The sequence below is a fragment of the Typha angustifolia genome, chromosome 3, assembly GCF_048772165.1.
Source record: "Typha angustifolia cultivar Huaian chromosome 3, ASM4877216v1, whole genome shotgun sequence".
Taxonomy (NCBI): Eukaryota; Viridiplantae; Streptophyta; class Magnoliopsida; order Poales; family Typhaceae; genus Typha; species Typha angustifolia.
This window is the reverse complement of record NC_133241.1, coordinates 7,842,004-7,858,114: the sequence shown is the minus strand read 5'-3', so window position 1 is coordinate 7,858,114 and position 16,111 is coordinate 7,842,004. Positions and strand designations below refer to the sequence as shown.

General features: G+C 39.1%; 5 protein-coding genes across 6 annotated transcripts; 3 read left to right on the top strand and 2 right to left on the bottom strand.

The window, feature by feature from the left end:
- Positions 1-805: 805 nt before the first annotated feature.
- LOC140758528 (serine/threonine-protein kinase SAPK7-like) lies at positions 806-4,194 on the top strand. 2 transcript variants are annotated; one of them, XM_073094731.1, is made up of 9 exons: positions 806-1,079; positions 1,169-1,243; positions 1,331-1,432; positions 1,511-1,564; positions 1,639-1,731; positions 1,848-1,940; positions 3,165-3,269; positions 3,394-3,492; positions 3,653-4,194. In XM_073094731.1, the coding sequence occupies exons 3-9, from the start codon at positions 1,364-1,366 to the stop codon at positions 3,983-3,985; spliced, it is 846 nt and encodes a 281-aa protein (XP_072950832.1). In that variant the 5' UTR covers positions 806-1,079; positions 1,169-1,243; positions 1,331-1,363; the 3' UTR covers positions 3,986-4,194. The 2 variants fall into 2 exon arrangements, with proteins under 2 accessions (XP_072950832.1, XP_072950831.1); XM_073094730.1 differs by having other exon boundaries at positions 806-1,101.
- Positions 4,195-5,018: 824 nt separating this feature from the next.
- LOC140758043 (glyoxylase I 4-like) lies at positions 5,019-6,208 on the top strand. The gene is made up of 3 exons (XM_073094018.1): positions 5,019-5,263; positions 5,400-5,737; positions 5,819-6,208. Exons 1-3 carry the CDS (start codon positions 5,088-5,090, stop codon positions 5,917-5,919), a joined length of 615 nt encoding a protein of 204 aa, XP_072950119.1. The 5' UTR covers positions 5,019-5,087; the 3' UTR covers positions 5,920-6,208.
- Positions 6,209-6,390: 182 nt separating this feature from the next.
- On the bottom strand, positions 6,391-8,821 carry LOC140758042 (fructose-bisphosphate aldolase, chloroplastic-like). The gene is made up of 6 exons (XM_073094017.1): positions 8,609-8,821; positions 7,950-8,219; positions 7,497-7,606; positions 7,320-7,410; positions 6,933-7,202; positions 6,391-6,842 (listed from the first exon to the last, which is right to left on the bottom strand). Exons 1-6 carry the CDS (start codon positions 8,750-8,752, stop codon positions 6,564-6,566), a joined length of 1,164 nt encoding a protein of 387 aa, XP_072950118.1. The 5' UTR covers positions 8,753-8,821; the 3' UTR covers positions 6,391-6,563.
- Positions 8,822-9,769: 948 nt separating this feature from the next.
- On the top strand, positions 9,770-12,162 carry LOC140758040 (uncharacterized). The gene is made up of 2 exons (XM_073094016.1): positions 9,770-11,014; positions 11,123-12,162. Exons 1-2 carry the CDS (start codon positions 9,846-9,848, stop codon positions 11,400-11,402), a joined length of 1,449 nt encoding a protein of 482 aa, XP_072950117.1. The 5' UTR covers positions 9,770-9,845; the 3' UTR covers positions 11,403-12,162.
- On the bottom strand, positions 11,892-15,614 carry LOC140758039 (calcium-dependent protein kinase 24-like). The gene is made up of 7 exons (XM_073094015.1): positions 14,699-15,614; positions 14,108-14,251; positions 13,822-13,974; positions 13,587-13,702; positions 12,749-12,916; positions 12,389-12,613; positions 11,892-12,234 (listed from the first exon to the last, which is right to left on the bottom strand). Exons 1-7 carry the CDS (start codon positions 15,255-15,257, stop codon positions 12,106-12,108), a joined length of 1,494 nt encoding a protein of 497 aa, XP_072950116.1. The 5' UTR covers positions 15,258-15,614; the 3' UTR covers positions 11,892-12,105.
- Between the last annotated feature and the right edge of the window lie 497 nt (positions 15,615-16,111).

The window sequence follows — 16,111 nt, the reverse complement described above, 5'->3', positions numbered from 1 at the left end:
TACTCATTAGGCAGTCAAGGAGCCTAATCAAGAATTTGGCCACGAATAACTCCAAGATTGGATGTGATCATAAAATCCAAACGTCATCTGAACCTGCTTCTTTTTATATAAGATTTAAATTGGTATTCCTCTACTGAGTACATGGCACATGCTTGAGCTAGTTATCTTATTCACACCCTCTTCCAGTCAACTAACTAGGTCAACTCATACGTTTTAAGTATTCCCCAATTCTCTGTGCCGTAATTTATTAAAGCCATTGCCGACATCATAAACCATTTGGTCTACCCATCATCATCAAGTATAACCCACATTATGGAACTTAATTAATGCTATGTTCCTGATATATATATATATATATTTTGACCCATGAATTTTTTAATATTCCTTTTTTTAAAGTGAAATTATATATTAATCTTCTGAATTATGACTCACTATCCTGGTGAAAAATAAAACTATAGTGCTACATAAGTAGTATAAGAGATAAATTGTATACTTTTTTATCTTTTTTTTTTTTTTTTACGAGTTTAATGTGAATATTAGGATACATTACATTGTTGAAAAGAGAATAAACTAAACAACAGGGGCTTTACTAGAAAAATCCAAAAGATAATATAAAAAATAATTAGGAAGAGTACGAAGATAGCGATAGCCGAATGCAAACCGAGCGCCGCCGCCCGCGCCCGATCCGATCTGAGTCGGTAGACGTAGAAATACCCATATTACCCCTGTCACTTCTCCTTCTCCCTCTCACGTGCTCTTTCCCCAATAAATACAACATCAAACAAATCCCTTCAATTAAATTCTCTCTTCCACTCGGAGCTTTGCTTCCTTCGCTCCCCCATCTCGATTCCCTCCTTTCTATCTCTCTATCTATCTCTCTCTCTCTCTCTCTCTCTCTCTCTCTCTCTCCCTCCTTTACCTTCTCAAACATCTCGAAATCGAATTGGAATTCGATCGTTCTTGGGTTTCTAATTGGAATCCATGGAGAAGTACGAGCTTTTGAAGGATATCGGATCGGGTAACTTCGGGGTGGCGAGGTTGATGCGGAACAAGGAGACGAAGGAGCTCGTCGCCATGAAGTATATACCTAGAGGCCAAAAGGTTCTATTTTGAACTCGATTTCGATTTATTCTGCCAGCGGCTCTGATTCGTTGTGTTCTTGGTGCAGATCGATGAGAATGTGGCGCGGGAGATTATTAACCACCGGTCGCTGCGGCATCCTAACATTATTCGCTTCAAGGAGGTCGCAAGATTGCAACTTTAGGGTTTCGTTCGAGAAGAAAAAAAGGATTTCTTTATTAACTTTCTCTGTTTTTTATGGAACTTTTAGGTGGTGCTCACCCCGACTCATCTAGCTATCGTGATGGAGTACGCTGCGGGCGGCGAGCTCTTTGATCGGATCTGCAACTCAGGAAGATTTAGCGAGGACGAGGTAATGCCATGAATTTATTATCTCTAACTTCCCCCTCTTTGGTAATATTGATTAATATGAAATTTATATTTATCTCAGGCCAGGTTTTTCTTTCAGCAATTAATCTCCGGAGTTAGCTACTGCCACTTTATGGTAAAAATAATCGAAAAGTTTCGCTTTTTGATCCAAATTTACCTCTTTTTACCAATTAAAACCGTTTATTTCAGCAAATTTGTCACCGAGATTTGAAGCTCGAGAACACATTACTTGACGGAAGCCCAGCTCCACGTCTCAAGATCTGCGACTTTGGCTACTCCAAGGTTTTCTTCTTTTCTTCTCTACTAAAATTACGAAAATTTTGTGCTAATTATTCCCTTCTTTTTACTGAAATTATATATTTGTTTTAACTTAAACTCCTACCGCGAAAAAATCGCAGTCGTCCTTGCTCCACTCAAGGCCGAAATCGACGGTGGGGACGCCGGCGTACATCGCCCCTGAAGTCCTCTCACACCGTGAGTACGACGGCAAGGTTAGTTTCGTAAAATTCACATATTTATTATTCTTTCTGCAGAATATCTCCACTCTCTTAGTCTTCCTCGCGTCTCGCGTGGGGGTCTGGATGCGGGTGTGGGACCCGTCTGGGATACCTATAACCTACCTTGGACTGGTGCTGGGGAAGTCTGACGTGTCAGTGACGTGGAGTTGAAGGGTGGTAGGGGGGTCCACGTAGAGTTGCGCAGTCTCGTCAAACTCGATGATCTCCACGTTGTTGTATTGCTTTTTGAGAGAGATCTAGTTTGGTGGGTTTTGTTATATTATCAAAAGTTGGACAGGAATTGTAGTGAGAGTGACGCGAACGGGTAGTTTCATTCTTAGGGTCGTTCTCTGTGATAATATTACTGAGTAAGATTTCATGCTACTTGATGATGCTTAGGATTTTACATTTGGTGGTTATACTTATTGCTAGTTTTATTTTTTTTATAATCATTGCTTAACTTTTATTCGATTGATGTTCTTTTTTTTTTTTTTGAAAGAAGATTAATGTTCTTGCTTTAGACCTCAAATAAAAGAACTTGATGTAACCATGTTGGTATATTTGTTATTTAATCTCATAGAACTTTAAATGCCACATGGACAGTATTTTTTGCTAATAATTATTTAAATGTAATATAATCTAGTGATGATTGTTAGAAGGGTTCTTATCATGGCACTATTCCTAGGATCTGATACTGGGTTTAATGAGAAAATGATTACTTACTACTTGATCCATTCCCTTATAATGAGGATAGAAGAGATTGTTGCAAAACAGTGGCCAGTCCAACAACAATTATATAAATGTAGCCTAGCTTGACTTGCAATTCAGTCAGCAGCCTTTTTCGTTTCTCCTTGTTTGTGCACGATATGAAAACTTTTCGTTTCTTTTTATAGCTTGACTTGCCATAAGGGTGAGACGGTCGGGTATAATTTAAGTTCCTCAATATCACATTATCTGTTTGGGGATGCTTCTGTAGAGTAGGAAATTATTGTTGGCTTTATGCTCTCTGCACGTTAAAACAGTTTATTCTACCTTATTTAGCATTTAAAATGATAATCTTTAATTAAACATGAGGAAGATTAACAGCATTTCGAGTTTGGCTTTCTAGAGTGCTGAATACATAACTGTGATAGCTTCTATTTTTCTTACTGTTGTATCATCACACCATCTCAGATCTATGTTTGGATCAGTCGACTGACTATTGTTCAACTGATATAGCTGGCGGATGTATGGTCCTGTGGAGTAACTCTATATGTTATGCTGGTGGGAGCTTACCCGTTTGAGGATCCTGATGACCCCAAGAACTTCAGGAAGACCATCGAGGTAAGAGTCCTTTCATATCGACCATTTCTTTGGATCCATATTTTCTTAGAATCAGCATTTATGTCATCTTCTTCTGTCTAACAAATAATTTTCTGGAATTATGTGTATCATACTTGGCTTGCAGAGGATAAGATCTGCTCAGTACACAATACCCGAGTACGTTCACCTATCCCAGGATTGTAGGCAGTTACTATCCCGAATCTTTGTTGCAAACTCTGCTAGGGTATTTTTTAAAACCTTGCACTGCAAATCATTTCAAGATTCTATTGAGTTTCCCGTCAATGGATTATCGAAACTGCCTAGATCAAAGTTACTAGCATATATCTGTACTTTTCATGTGCTACAAATTGATTTTCTGATGAATTGTTCTTCTTTTCTTGCAGAGAATAACGATGAGGGAAATAAAAAACCATCCCTGGTTCTTAAAGAACTTGCCCAGAGAGCTAACAGAAGCAAGTCAAGCAGCATACTACAAGAGAGATAACAGTGCCCCAACATACTCCTTTCAGAGCGTGACTGAAATCATGAAGATTGTTAGCGAGGCGAAGAACCCTCCACCATCATCTAATCCGGTGGCAGGGTTTGGGTTGGTCGATGAACAAGAGAAGGAAGCAGTTAAGAAAGAAAATGCAGAGAAAGAAGAGGAAGATGAGGAAGATGAATATGATAAGAGGGTCAAGGAAGTCCATGCCAGTGGAGAATTCAAACTCAGTTGATGAAATCTATTGAGAGGAATGAGAGTTATAAAGGAAGAATCAAGAATTGTACTCTTTCGTTATGGATATTTGTTTCGTTATCTCTTTTCTTTTCTTTTCTTATATTCTCATCTTGAATGCTTGCTGTTTAGTATTACTGCACTGTAAAAATAATAATGAGGGATCTTTAGTCACACTTTTGTTCAAGCAGAATTTTTCTTTTGGGGCTATGCGTGGATTCTACTTTGCCACACAATTGCCGAATGATTCAGATATGTAACTTGGTTGCACTCAGTTAATCATTTTAAAGTACTCTGTTAACAGGAATTTGGCGTGTTGTACTGAATCACAGTTCACATAATAGAAAACAAGTATTGTTTGTAAAACAATATCCTAGATTTTAAGCACCTCCCTTTTTTTTTCTCATTTTTCTTAAGCCAATCCATCAAATAGAAGATTAACCTATAGATTTCTTAGGAATCCTCTTTTGTTTAGAGAACATGAATCCTGCCTTTGTTTATATATGTTATATACAATTCATTACTCTGCTTGCAAGCATCAGGGTGAAGAACATGAAGAAAGGCAGACTATTACTCATCCATTTCTTATTACAGAAGATAAAAAATGGAAATAGGGAATAAAAAAAAAGAGCTTTGTGATCCTTAGTGTCCTTGGCTATACGGGCATCCAATACCACCACCTTCCTCTCAACTTGAGAGAAGCTTCTTTAGTCTACAAGAGTGTACCATCCAATCATTGTACTTCACCACAAACCACCAAGAGATCTAGGGAGAGAGCAAGCAAAGTAATCCATGATTATGTTAATCCAAATATGAATATTATCTTTATATATCACCATTAACATCATTAATGTGTCAATCCTCCCTTATTAGCTTAACCAAAGCAGCCTTTTGTACCCACAAAAGAATCATAACCATTGCACATTGGAAACGTTAACACCAAATCATCCTTCCTCCCTCTTTCCTTGGAGTGGCCTTTTCGTCCAAGTTGTTGCTAAACTCCATTGGTGGTAGCATTCTATATAGACCCAGGAGGTAGGGAGTGCTCTCATGCACTGGTGAGCTCTATAGAATCTAAGACATAGTAAAGAAACAAGTGCAATATGGGTCTGGAGATCGTCGAAGAGGAGGTGAACGGAGGATCGCCGCTGCCATTGTTGTCGTTGAATCATGTTTCGTTTGTCTGCAGGTCGGTGAGCCGATCAGTGAAGTTCTATGAGGAGGTTTTGGGCTTTGTCAGTGTCAAAAGGCCATCTTCCTTCAACTTCCATGGTGCCTGGTCTGTTTGAATATCTATATTTATTCGCATCATTAAAGTTTTCAAGTTACTTGTTACGAAATGAGTGCTAAGTTTTTCTTGAAGTAGTATATATATCATTTTGTTAGTAGTAAGGAAATATGTTCATGAAACTCAGGCTGTTCAACTATGGAGTTGGCATTCATTTGCTGCAATGCAACTCCCCAGATGATGTACCAAAGAAGAAGGGAGTCATAAATCCCAAAGACAACCACATCTCCTTCCAATGCTCTAATGTTGAAGTCCTCAAACACAAGCTTGAGGAGATGGGCATTGAGTATGTGACTGCGCTCGTTGAGGACAGCGGTATTCAGGTCAATCAGTTCTTCTTCCATGACCCAGATGGCTACATGGTTGAGATATGCAACTGCGAAAACCTCCCTGTGCTTCCACTCTCCTCATGCCCCCTCAAATTTCCTTATCCTAAGGATCCTATCCTATCTTCACTCTATGGAGGTGAGCTTATATCTTGATTTAGTCCTTGAAATAAGATCATAACAATTGAAATAATTTTGACTTCTTTTTTTCTTTTTTCAGGCAATGGACTGCCAAAGTTTCAGTTCAGGTCTTGTGCAGCTGAAGCAGAAGGGGTGTTCATGGAAACACTAGTCACTGACATGATGGATATCTCCTTCTAAGGAAGTTGGCTTCACTGCTTAGGTAAATGGAGAAGAGATTTTGGTCTTGAATGTGTACAGAGTAGTTATATGATAAAGTGTAAGCCTTCTTATAAAGTTATTTTGGAGTTCTAAGAAGGCAGTGTGATATGTCAACAATAAGGGCCCTGTAATCCCCACTTCTCATTCCTGTCAGAAAAAGGAAAGAAGAAAAAAAAAGAAAAAAAAAAGAGAGAGAGTCAGTAATGTGGCTGTTAATTAGTTTTCTGATATTCATGTAATAAAAATTTCTCTTCTCCTTTAGTCTCAATTCACAGTGATCTTTGTATGCTATAATTGGTAAATTTGCGCGTCGCACTAGTGCTTCGACTGTTCTTGCTGATTCACTCCTTGATTTACAGTGTCCAATGGAAGAGATCCATATGATATGCTCTTGCTGAATTCTAGTCTGCAAACTGCTGCAAGAATGTTGACAAGGGAGACAATGCAATATTAAGATGAAAATTTGCGATATCGATATCGAACAGGCCGTAGGCCTAATGCTATTCCACCCTCATACAAGCTCATTAAACTAGATCAGTCTCTAGAATAACACAAGCACATTATACATCTCAAATCTTATATAGTGCGCTTTTTCAAATTGTATGGCATTGATTGTAGGATTCCTAGTAGCTGTAGTTCTTGACATACATCCCCTCTTTCGCATCAGCTGACTCGCCCTCACCGGTGTATTTTCCAAGCTGAGCCAGGGAATTGGCCTTCGCCCGGATGAGGAGAGCATCTTGAGCAGCCTTTACGTTCTCCGGTCTTCCTCCCCATGTCTTCAAGCATGTGTTCTGCAATGCCCTGGCATAAGAGAACGAGACATGCCATGGGTTGGGGCTCTGGTTCATGGCATTCAAATTGAGTGTTGCCTCCACTTCAGACTGTCCACCAGAAAGGAACTATTTGCCACAGAACACGTTAGCAATTTTTAGTCATCACAATCATAAGATTTGATAAAAGTAACTATAAAGAATGCTAAGAATGAGTACCATAATGCCAGGAACAGAAGGTGGGATTCTTCTCTTGAGAAGCTTGAGGGTGTATTCAGCAACTTGTTCTGGTGAGGCCTTGTCTTTGCATTCAGCACCAGGGGTCACCATGCTTGGCTTGAGAAGGATGCCTTCAAACATGACATTATTCTCAGCCATGTAGAAGAAGACTTCAGCCCACACCTTCTGCGCAACCTCAAAGGTGCGGTCGATGCCATGTTCTCCGTCGAGTAGGATCTCGGGCTCGACTATAGGAACCAATCCATTGTCCTGAGAAAATTCAGAACTCGCGAGTTTAATTATTTTTGAATCAAAATAATAGAATGATTATGTCTGAAATTAAGAACATCAGATCATTGCTATCATATGATCAAGAAAAGTATTTACTTGGCAAATGGAAGCGTATCGAGCTAGTCCCCAAGCGGCTTCCTTCACTGCAAGATCAGATGGACCATTCGGGATACTGACCACTGTACGCCTGCAAGAATCCTTGACATGAATAAACTTTGGCAATTGCAAACAATAAATACATGTAAATTGGCAGAAGGATGCAAGTAGTTTCACCATTTAGCAAAGCGGGCGCCTTGTTGATAATAGGCTGCGCAGCGTGATGCAAGGCCATCCAATCCTTGGCACCATGATTCATCATTTGAGCCAGCAAGTGGTACAAGACCCTGAAAATAATCCACCAAGAGAACTTCATAGCAGAACTTTTATGTTTATCACCTTTATCTTCTCCCTCTTCTTACAATGACTAAGTTCCTGATAGTGATATACAATAAAAACTAAATTTGATTGTTTTCTATTATTGATAGAATTCCTATAAAGGATTAGTCTATTGCTACATGATTTCCTATGTGTTTAAGTTCCATTCAGTTCTGAATTCTGATAATTTTGGCACCTTTTTCTGATAGCTCAGATAGGCATAAGAATTGTAGTTATCGACAATTCGATGTCTTCATCGTATCAATCAGTGGCTAAATCATAAAGAATCATAGCGTTACGCAAACTGCTTACCTTATCGACTTTGATCCCTGGCATTATGTTCTGCTCAGTAAGAACATCCACCATTTTCTTGCCCTCTACTGTTGACTGATAGAGTGTTTCTTCAAAGAGGATTGCACCAGAGATGTACTGACCCAAACCAGGCGCTGAGACTAGTAGAGTTCTGTAAGCCTGACGGTTCGCCTCAGTGTTCTCCAGCCCAATTGATGCAAGTCTTTTTCCACAAGTAGCATTAGATTCATCCATGGCCAATATACCTCTTCCTGGGGATGCGACGGTTTTCTGCAGAAAAAGAAGAAGTCAAGTACAAATTCTTCAGCACTGCAATTTGAATGCCTACACAAACATTTGCTAATTTGATACCGCAATCATTGTAAGTTGTAACTATATCACAATGAAATTGAAAACCATCTTATATTTTTCTCATCTTTTAGTAAGACTCATTTTAAATTACTGTCAGCTTTGAACATAGTCTGTTTTCTGACTTCCATTTCTTTAGTTCTTATGGTGCTGACTTCAATTATGTTGTAGACTATCTACAAATTACCTAAAACTGGTACTGTTATGTGAACTAACTATAAACTCCACAAAAAATTTCCTAGTCTCTGTTAGTCTGTAACACATCAAGTTCAACACTTGTATAGGAAATATAGATTGGTTTGCGAGGATACCGCAGTCTTGACGAGCTCATCCGAGTAGGCACCGGCACGAACAGTGAACGAGACTGCCATCGGCTGGTTCACCGCAGGCCGGGCGGCCACCCATTCAGATCTCTTAGGGAGGAATGATGACTTGAGGAGAGTAGCTGAAGCCATTTCCAAAGGCCTGGCAATGAGGAGTTCTCCTCCTCTCTTAGAACAACACTAGTGTTGTTTCCCTTTGGAGGGAATTGCTTATATTTGAGTTTATTTAAGGTGGTGAGCAACTGCAGTAGGATATGAGTTTTGAGGTGGAGGTTGGCCTGAGGATTTGAATGGTGGAAATGGGTGTCAGATGGGCGATAGGCTGTGCAAAGAGCTCCAATCCTTTGCTTGCTTGCTGGGTTTCTTTTCTTTGCCTTCCTTTTGTCTTATATTTCCCACTTGTTTGTGTAGCTTGACATATTTTTCTTCACTTATTTAAGGTCCATTAAAATAAGTATTATGTGTGATCTTAGTTTCACACATAGAGACTAGTGATGGAAAGCAAACCTATAAATTTATCTCACACGATTCTTGTTCATATGAAACTTCTAGGGAGAGAGGTTTCAGGCATTAATTTTTGTTTAGAGACTTTTATAATTTTAATTTTTCAATTTAGAATAATAAACTTATGTATTGTAATAAAAGAATCAACTATAATTAAATTATAAAGGACCCTGATTTTATTGTCTAAAGTTTATTCTAAGTAAAATTTAAGTTAGTAGTTACTAACGGATTAAAAAAATATATAATGATATTTTCTCAAAGGTGAAGAAACCTTTTATGAATTATGAATCGATTACGAACTGTCCCTTAAATGGATTAAACTTTAGAATGTTTTTGAGATAATAAAAATTAAATGCAACAGTGACAAATACCGCTACAGTAATAAACACAAAATAGAGGTTGTTTATATAAATTTGTTAATATTAGTATGATACAGAGGAGGCTATTTTAAATAGACAAGAATCTAGTACGAAAAGAAATATGAATAAAAAAAAAGAATATTAAATTGAGTGTATATATATATATATATATATATATATATATAGTTTATAGAGACATAATTTGCACGCTAAAATTTATTATTATAAATTTAAAAAATAAATAGAACTAAATTGTAGTCTGAACGCTAAACCCTATTCTTCTTCCTCCCAAAAGATCACTTTTTTTAAACCCAAATCTTTCGTCTTTCTCCTCTCTCCAAAACCCTAGCCATGAATCCACCATGAATCCGCCAAAGCTCCTCCATCTCAACCCCCACGACGCCCAGAACCCAATCGAGCTCTGCCTCGAAGAAGCCTTCTTTCATCTCCAACCCCAATTAAAACCCCCTTTTTCTTTAACAATCCCTTCTCCTTCCCAATACTCCCAGTTAAACCACGCCATAGCATACGGTATTCTCACCGAACCCCACCTCGCCCGTACTCATCTCACCCACCTCCACGCTATTGTCACGGACGGCTACGGATTCTTTACCGCCATCCTCGTCAAGCTCTGCAACGAGTTCTACTCCAAGCTCTTGGAGATCCCCAGAGCTCAGCTCATTTGGGTCTGCTCCAAATTAGTCCGAGTCTCCGCTGTTGGCATTGAATTGTTGGCTATCTCCCTCTTGAGACAAATCCTCGGTGGCGATTTCAAAGAACCGAATTTGTGGCTATGCGTGGAATTGCTAAAAATTCTATCTTGCAACTGGGATTGGCTATTGGATGAGCCGTTGGTGCTCACAAGTGCGCTTTTTGTTTATCTTAGATTGTTGGCAGATCATTATAGGCTTGTGGGCAGTGTGAAGTTGGAAGAATTGAAGAGGTTGGAGATTGATTTCTGCGTTAAGGCACTGAGAGAGTGTTTTGGATTGTGTTTGCGGATTGGAAGAGACCTTGTTCGGCTGCTCCAAGATTTGGTCTACATTCCTGAGTTTAGAGATGTGTGGAAGGATTTATTGTTTGATCCTAAAAAGTTTGGAGTTTTGGGCTTCGCAGATATCTCGGAAATCTACAGGGTGAGAACACCGAGTCACTATCTTTTGCTGAGGATCACCCCTGAGATGGAATCCCAATTGAGATTTTTGCTCACTTTTGTCAAATTTGGGAACCAGAAGAGATACCAACTATGGTTTGCTAAGAAACACTTGTCTGGTCCTGGTTATGAGACTATTGTTTCTGACATCGTTAGATTCATATGTTGTGCTCATCATCCTTCTAATGAGATCATCCAATCTGATGTTATTTCTAGGTGGGCCGTGATTGGGTGGCTTCTTAAGTGCTGCAAAAGGAACTACTTTGAAGCTAATGCAAAGCTGGCTCTGTTGTATGATTGGTTGTTCTTTGATGAGAAAGTCGATAATATCATGAACATTGAGCCTGCTATGCTTTTGATGGTGAATTCAATTCCTCAGTATGTTGATATAACTCACACCCTGTTGGAGTTCTTGTTTCTGTTGATTGATAATTATGATGTTGCGAGGAGGGAACTTATCGTTCGCGGTGTTTCAACATCATTCAGCTTGCTGGTTAAAAGAGGAGTGGTTCATTCACTGGAACCGTTGACTTCTTGTGCTCCACTTTCACCATTGCTTAGAGAGAAGCTCACATCCTTACTCACTGGATCAAGCTGCAGAGTTGTCAAACCAGTAACTGGTTTGTTTAACCAGCACAGAGAATCAGATGGAGAAGTAGCTCCTTCCTCGCGAGAAGATCAGCACAAAGCTAATCCTAAGTTATGTAATAGGTCAGTTAGGATACCAACCATGCTTCCTTGTGCTACCGAGAATGAAAATTGTTAAGAGGCAATCGAGCAAAAAAAAAAGAGAGAAATCGGATTTGGAAAAGATGGCTACCACATTCATAATGTTCTTGCTACAGTATGATATGAAATGTTTATGAATACCAAATTGCCTTTACATGTTGAAGGTCCAATTTGAACCATCATACTTGGAAGGTGGACTTATCTGGCATTGCAAAAAAATTGCACCAGATTAAAACAAGTATATGTGTGCAAAATAGTTTTGCAATATCTACTAAGTGCAGAAGAGAGAATATTTCCATGTGAGAGCCAAATGCAGACAATCCTGTTCAGAATCCAGGATCAGAAAATTGTAGTGCCAGATCGGCTTTAAATATCATTCAGTTTGTTGAGTGATTGCTTGAGATGTTGTCAGAGATGTTGATAAAATAATGAGCCTTACTGGCTAGTATACTGAAATTCTCCATGACAATTGTGGATTTGGAAAATGGATGAGAAAGACACTTTATACCAAACCAGGCCTTCAACATTCCAAATATAAGCATACATTACCTATTGAAGAAACTGGAGTTTGGCTACAAAGATGCTTTTCTATATTGTTCTTTCAAATGCAAACCTCATCAAAAAAATTTCATAAGATAACAACAACAGGGATCACCAAGTTTCCAGTTTCCATGCTTCCCATAAACATAATTATCATTCAAACTCGGGAAAACAGCAACTCGAAGGCTCTCCAAAATCTGTTATTGTTCTCCAGTTTTGAAGGCATCGCCCAAATTCATATTCAAGTTGTTTCTCATGGTTCTCCTTCCTATACCACCATTGCCCTTCCTCATCATAGCTGCAAACTCACCATAATCGATTTGTCCATCCTGCAAAGGTATGACAAAAGAACTCAATACTAGATGAAACAAGAAGACAATGACACTTGGTGGAAATTCTTGAGAACCTAAAATTGTTAGCATGGTCAACTTAGGAATGCAGATGATGACAATTAGAACTACAAACATAGAGATGGGGACCAACATTGTCTTGATCAATTTCTTTGATCATCTCCTCAAGATGAACATCAGTGAGACCAAATTCTCGGCATGCTTGTGAGAGTTCATCAATGGTTATGTAGCCACTTCCATCTTTATCAAAAAATGAGAATGCTGATATCAAGTTTTCCTCCCTCTCTAACTTATTCATGTGTACTGTAGCAGCAAGGAATTCACCATAATCAATGGTGCCACTGTTGTCAATATCAGCCTGTCAGGAGTTGGCAAAATCCAGATTACAATTTGGACATTCAAATAGTCAGATATATTTTATCTAGTGCTTATCTGACATCCAAGTAATGCAGAGACCTGATAAATTCTCTCAAAGACCAACTTCTACACTTACCGCATCCATAAGTGCCTGAATCTCATGCTCCATCAGTTCTGACCCCACCCTTCTTAAGCCATCTTTCAGTTCATCAAATGTTATTGTCCCACTATTATCTGTATCAATCATTTTGAACAACTCTTTTAGACCACCAATCTCTTCCTCACTGAGGCTTTCTGCAATAACCTGCAAAAGTGACAGAATCCATGTATACCCTTTTTCTTTAGGAGTCTTAATCTCATTGAGAAAGGCTTTTGTCTTAAACATTCTATTCATACAGAAAGCATTGATATGATATGAAGATCGGAACATCATATATGCAGTCATGTAGATAATTCTGCTTGAATACAGTTCAATTGGAAAAAAAAATTCCCTTCTATATAGACTCTGGCAATTGTAAACTCATCTAGAACAATTTCAGTAAGCCTATCCCATACATTATAATCTGGGAAGAATAAGAATCAGCAATCAAAAATCTTTATGAAATCTAAGAGAAATGGAAGCCTGATGTCATGTGGCAATCAGATTTCTTTCACTGTGCTACCAGAACTAGAAAGACATACATCTTCAACTTTTGGCAAATTCAGATCATTATAAATATTAACTAACTTCATCCCATGTATAGAGCTATTGTCTGGAGTAATTCATCTTAAGATGAAAATAAAGAACAATGGTCATAGTCTGAAGCAAGGCAGATCCTTGGCAGATAAATGATGGAGAAACAATTATATTTACAAAGCCTGAAGAGAACCTCTCTTTACATGAGGCAATGTGCTGTGATAGATAATAGTCATCCTGTTCTTCAAACAGGTGAAAAAGAAAAAGAAAAAGAAAAGGTCAAACGAGAAGGCCATACCCGCAAAGCCATCTTCTTAAGCTTGTTCATTGCTGAGAACTGCTTCAGCCTTGATAAAACAGCAGAGTCAAGAGGTCTATCAGGTGCCACTGTGTCGTCAACAATCCATGGATGACCTAACATAAGCACCACAATTATTAGCAAGAATCGAGACTTACTGAGCAAGAAATTCTGAATTAGCTCCTTTTGCCAAAGGAAACACTTCTCAAAGCCAATGTGCAGTAGAGATGCTCACAGAGTACATCATGAGCAGTAAATCTCTTCTTTGGATCCCGATTTAGCATATTACGAATCAGGTCTTTAGCACTCTCAGAGGTGCCAGGCCACGGTTCAGTTTCAAAATCCAGACGTCCTTGTAAAATCTGTCTGAAGATTCCCGCTTCAGTTTCTGAGTTTAAAAGAAGATTGCAAAATAAAATGCCAGTAAAAGAGGTACAGTCAAAAAGAAGAATGAATAGTTAATTCATTAAGACTACAATTGCAAGAAATCTGCCAGTTTGCAAGATCAAGCTGCAACATACCTGCCCAAAAAGGTGGAACTCCACTTAGTAGAATATATAAAATGACACCGGCACTCCATACATCTGCTTCTGGGCCATAGTATTTTCTAAGTACTTCAGGTGCAACATAATAGGGGCTTCCAACTACATCGGAGAATGTATCACCTGAACAATTAGAAGGATCAGTTTCTAAAGGGCTAATATAATATAATGATAATCAACTTATCGTTTTGCATATTTTTCCTTTTAACAAGATATAGAAAATAGGGCATGCTCTCTCTTCTGAGAGAAAAATAAGTTTGCAAATAACTTTAGATGGATCGAATAGTCTATTAATGTAAGCACTTATTCACAATTTTCTGCTGTGTCTTTATAAGAGATTTGTTGAGATCTTTCTTATTAAACAATGTGGAGTTGGCGAGTTGCTCATATCAAGATAAAGATAACTTATTAAACATCAGCATGAAAATTCAACTTTCACAAATAACATTATAGATATCAAATTAAGATCCTCTTAAACAAAATTTCAAACACTCACTGTCTGATCGGATCACACAAGAGACTAAGGAGCAAACATTATATATCTTCCAAGTGATGGATGGTAATACCCACCTGGCTTATAGAACACCGAGAGGCCGAAATCGGTGGCCTTGAGTGCGGCATCCTCGTCTGTGCTCGCAAAGAGGAAATTCTCCGGCTTGAGATCTCGATGCATAACGCCGAGCGAGTGGCACGCCTCGACCACCCCGACGATGGTCTTTATCAACTGCGCGGCCTTCCTCTCACTGTAATGCCCCTTCAGGATAATTCTATCGAACAACTCGCCTCCGGCGCAGAGCTCCATTACCAAATGCACGAAAAGGTTGTCCTCATAAGTCCCTTTGATGCGGACAACGTTGGGGTGCTCCGAGAGGTGGTGCATGATCTGGATCTCGCGCCACACATCCTCGTAGTCCTCCCGGCAGAGGAGCTTGCGCTTGGGGATCGATTTGCATGCGTACTCGGCGCCGGTGGACTTCTCGACGCAGAGATAGGTGGTGCCAAATTGCCCCTGGCCAAGCTTCTTCCCGATCCGGTAATGTTCCCTAAGGTTGGGGGTCTTGTACGGGAGCACGGAGGAGGGCTTGGAGGAGGAATGGGGCGGCTCGGAGGAGGAGGAGGGCTGCTTCATGGGTCCACTCGGAATGCAAGAAAAGCTCCTTCTTTGACGAAATCTTGTGATGGGCCGTTAGGAACTCCGAGGTTTTTGACCTCCAAAGACAGAGCTGGAGATGGGTCCTGGAGAAAAGTCGATTTAAAGGTAGGGGAAGGCCAAAAGATTGGATCTTGAAGATTGGTGTTCTTGAAAGAAGTGGGTCGAAAATGAGGTTTTGGGCGGGGGACAGAGAAGGGGAAAGGTGAGGTCTCTGGAGAGATACCAAGGTGGGAAAGACGAGAAGAGAGGTCAAGGAAGAAAGAGAAGGGAAGAAGAGGTCATATCTAATACCATTGGTTGGAAGAAGACGGAAGGAAGTTTCTCTTTACTCAATCTCTATCAATTTTAAAGCCCTCTCCTTTTTTTTTTCTCCATTTTTTCCTCCTTTGTGCACCGATGCACGTCATAATCTACCACGATATGAGTCCAGGGGACTGTGACAAGATCCTCTGCATCCATTTATTGCAGGAATATATTACAACCTATTATTTGGCAGCTTCTCGTAGGATTTAAAACGAATTCAATAATTTATTTGGTCTTACTATTGCAACATACTGCAGAGAATCCTCTTTCAAAGAAGTGGAAGATTTCAAAAAATATATAAATAAATAAAGGTGGAAGATTTTGGATAACTAACAAATATTTAAGGAACCACAAACGAGTAGATTAACTGTTAATTAGCATTTGGCAATAATCAAGTATTAAAATTGAATGCTACTTTAATTAATATGGTCCCATTCATTATCTACAGCTCTTTTATTAATTAGATTTTCGTTTTCTATTTTCCACGTTTAACAGATGCAAGCTTGGATACTTTGGATATAGATGGA

What these genes read in the sequence shown, in the direction of transcription:
- LOC140758528 (XM_073094730.1), top strand. Translation starts at nt 982, where the DNA reads ATGGAGAAGTACGAGCTTTTGAAGGATATCGGATCGGGTAACTTCGGG. An exon ending in TTAGCTACTGCCACTTTATG is followed by an intron (nt 1,565 to 1,638) that starts GTAAAAATAATC and finishes CGTTTATTTCAG; the next exon opens with CAAATTTGTCACCGAGATTT. An exon ending in GCGACTTTGGCTACTCCAAG is followed by an intron (nt 1,732 to 1,847) that starts GTTTTCTTCTTT and finishes AAAAAATCGCAG; the next exon opens with TCGTCCTTGCTCCACTCAAG.
- LOC140758043 (XM_073094018.1), top strand. Translation starts at nt 5,088, where the DNA reads ATGGGTCTGGAGATCGTCGAAGAGGAGGTGAACGGAGGATCGCCGCTG. An exon ending in TTCAACTTCCATGGTGCCTG is followed by an intron (nt 5,264 to 5,399) that starts GTCTGTTTGAAT and finishes CATGAAACTCAG; the next exon opens with GCTGTTCAACTATGGAGTTG. An exon ending in CCTATCTTCACTCTATGGAG is followed by an intron (nt 5,738 to 5,818) that starts GTGAGCTTATAT and finishes TTCTTTTTTCAG; the next exon opens with GCAATGGACTGCCAAAGTTT.
- LOC140758042 (XM_073094017.1), bottom strand. Translation starts at nt 8,752, where the DNA reads ATGGCTTCAGCTACTCTCCTCAAGTCATCATTCCTCCCTAAGAGATCT. An exon ending in ATGAGCTCGTCAAGACTGCG is followed by an intron (nt 8,220 to 8,608) that starts GTATCCTCGCAA and finishes CTTTTTCTGCAG; the next exon opens with AAAACCGTCGCATCCCCAGG. An exon ending in GATACGCTTCCATTTGCCAA is followed by an intron (nt 7,203 to 7,319) that starts GTAAATACTTTT and finishes GAATTTTCTCAG; the next exon opens with GACAATGGATTGGTTCCTAT.
- LOC140758040 (XM_073094016.1), top strand. Translation starts at nt 9,846, where the DNA reads ATGAATCCGCCAAAGCTCCTCCATCTCAACCCCCACGACGCCCAGAAC. An exon ending in ATGGTGAATTCAATTCCTCA is followed by an intron (nt 11,015 to 11,122) that starts GTATGTTGATAT and finishes AACATCATTCAG; the next exon opens with CTTGCTGGTTAAAAGAGGAG.
- LOC140758039 (XM_073094015.1), bottom strand. Translation starts at nt 15,257, where the DNA reads ATGAAGCAGCCCTCCTCCTCCTCCGAGCCGCCCCATTCCTCCTCCAAG. An exon ending in CTCGGTGTTCTATAAGCCAG is followed by an intron (nt 14,252 to 14,698) that starts GTGGGTATTACC and finishes CTAATTGTTCAG; the next exon opens with GTGATACATTCTCCGATGTA. An exon ending in TTCAGGCACTTATGGATGCG is followed by an intron (nt 12,614 to 12,748) that starts GTAAGTGTAGAA and finishes AACTCCTGACAG; the next exon opens with GCTGATATTGACAACAGTGG.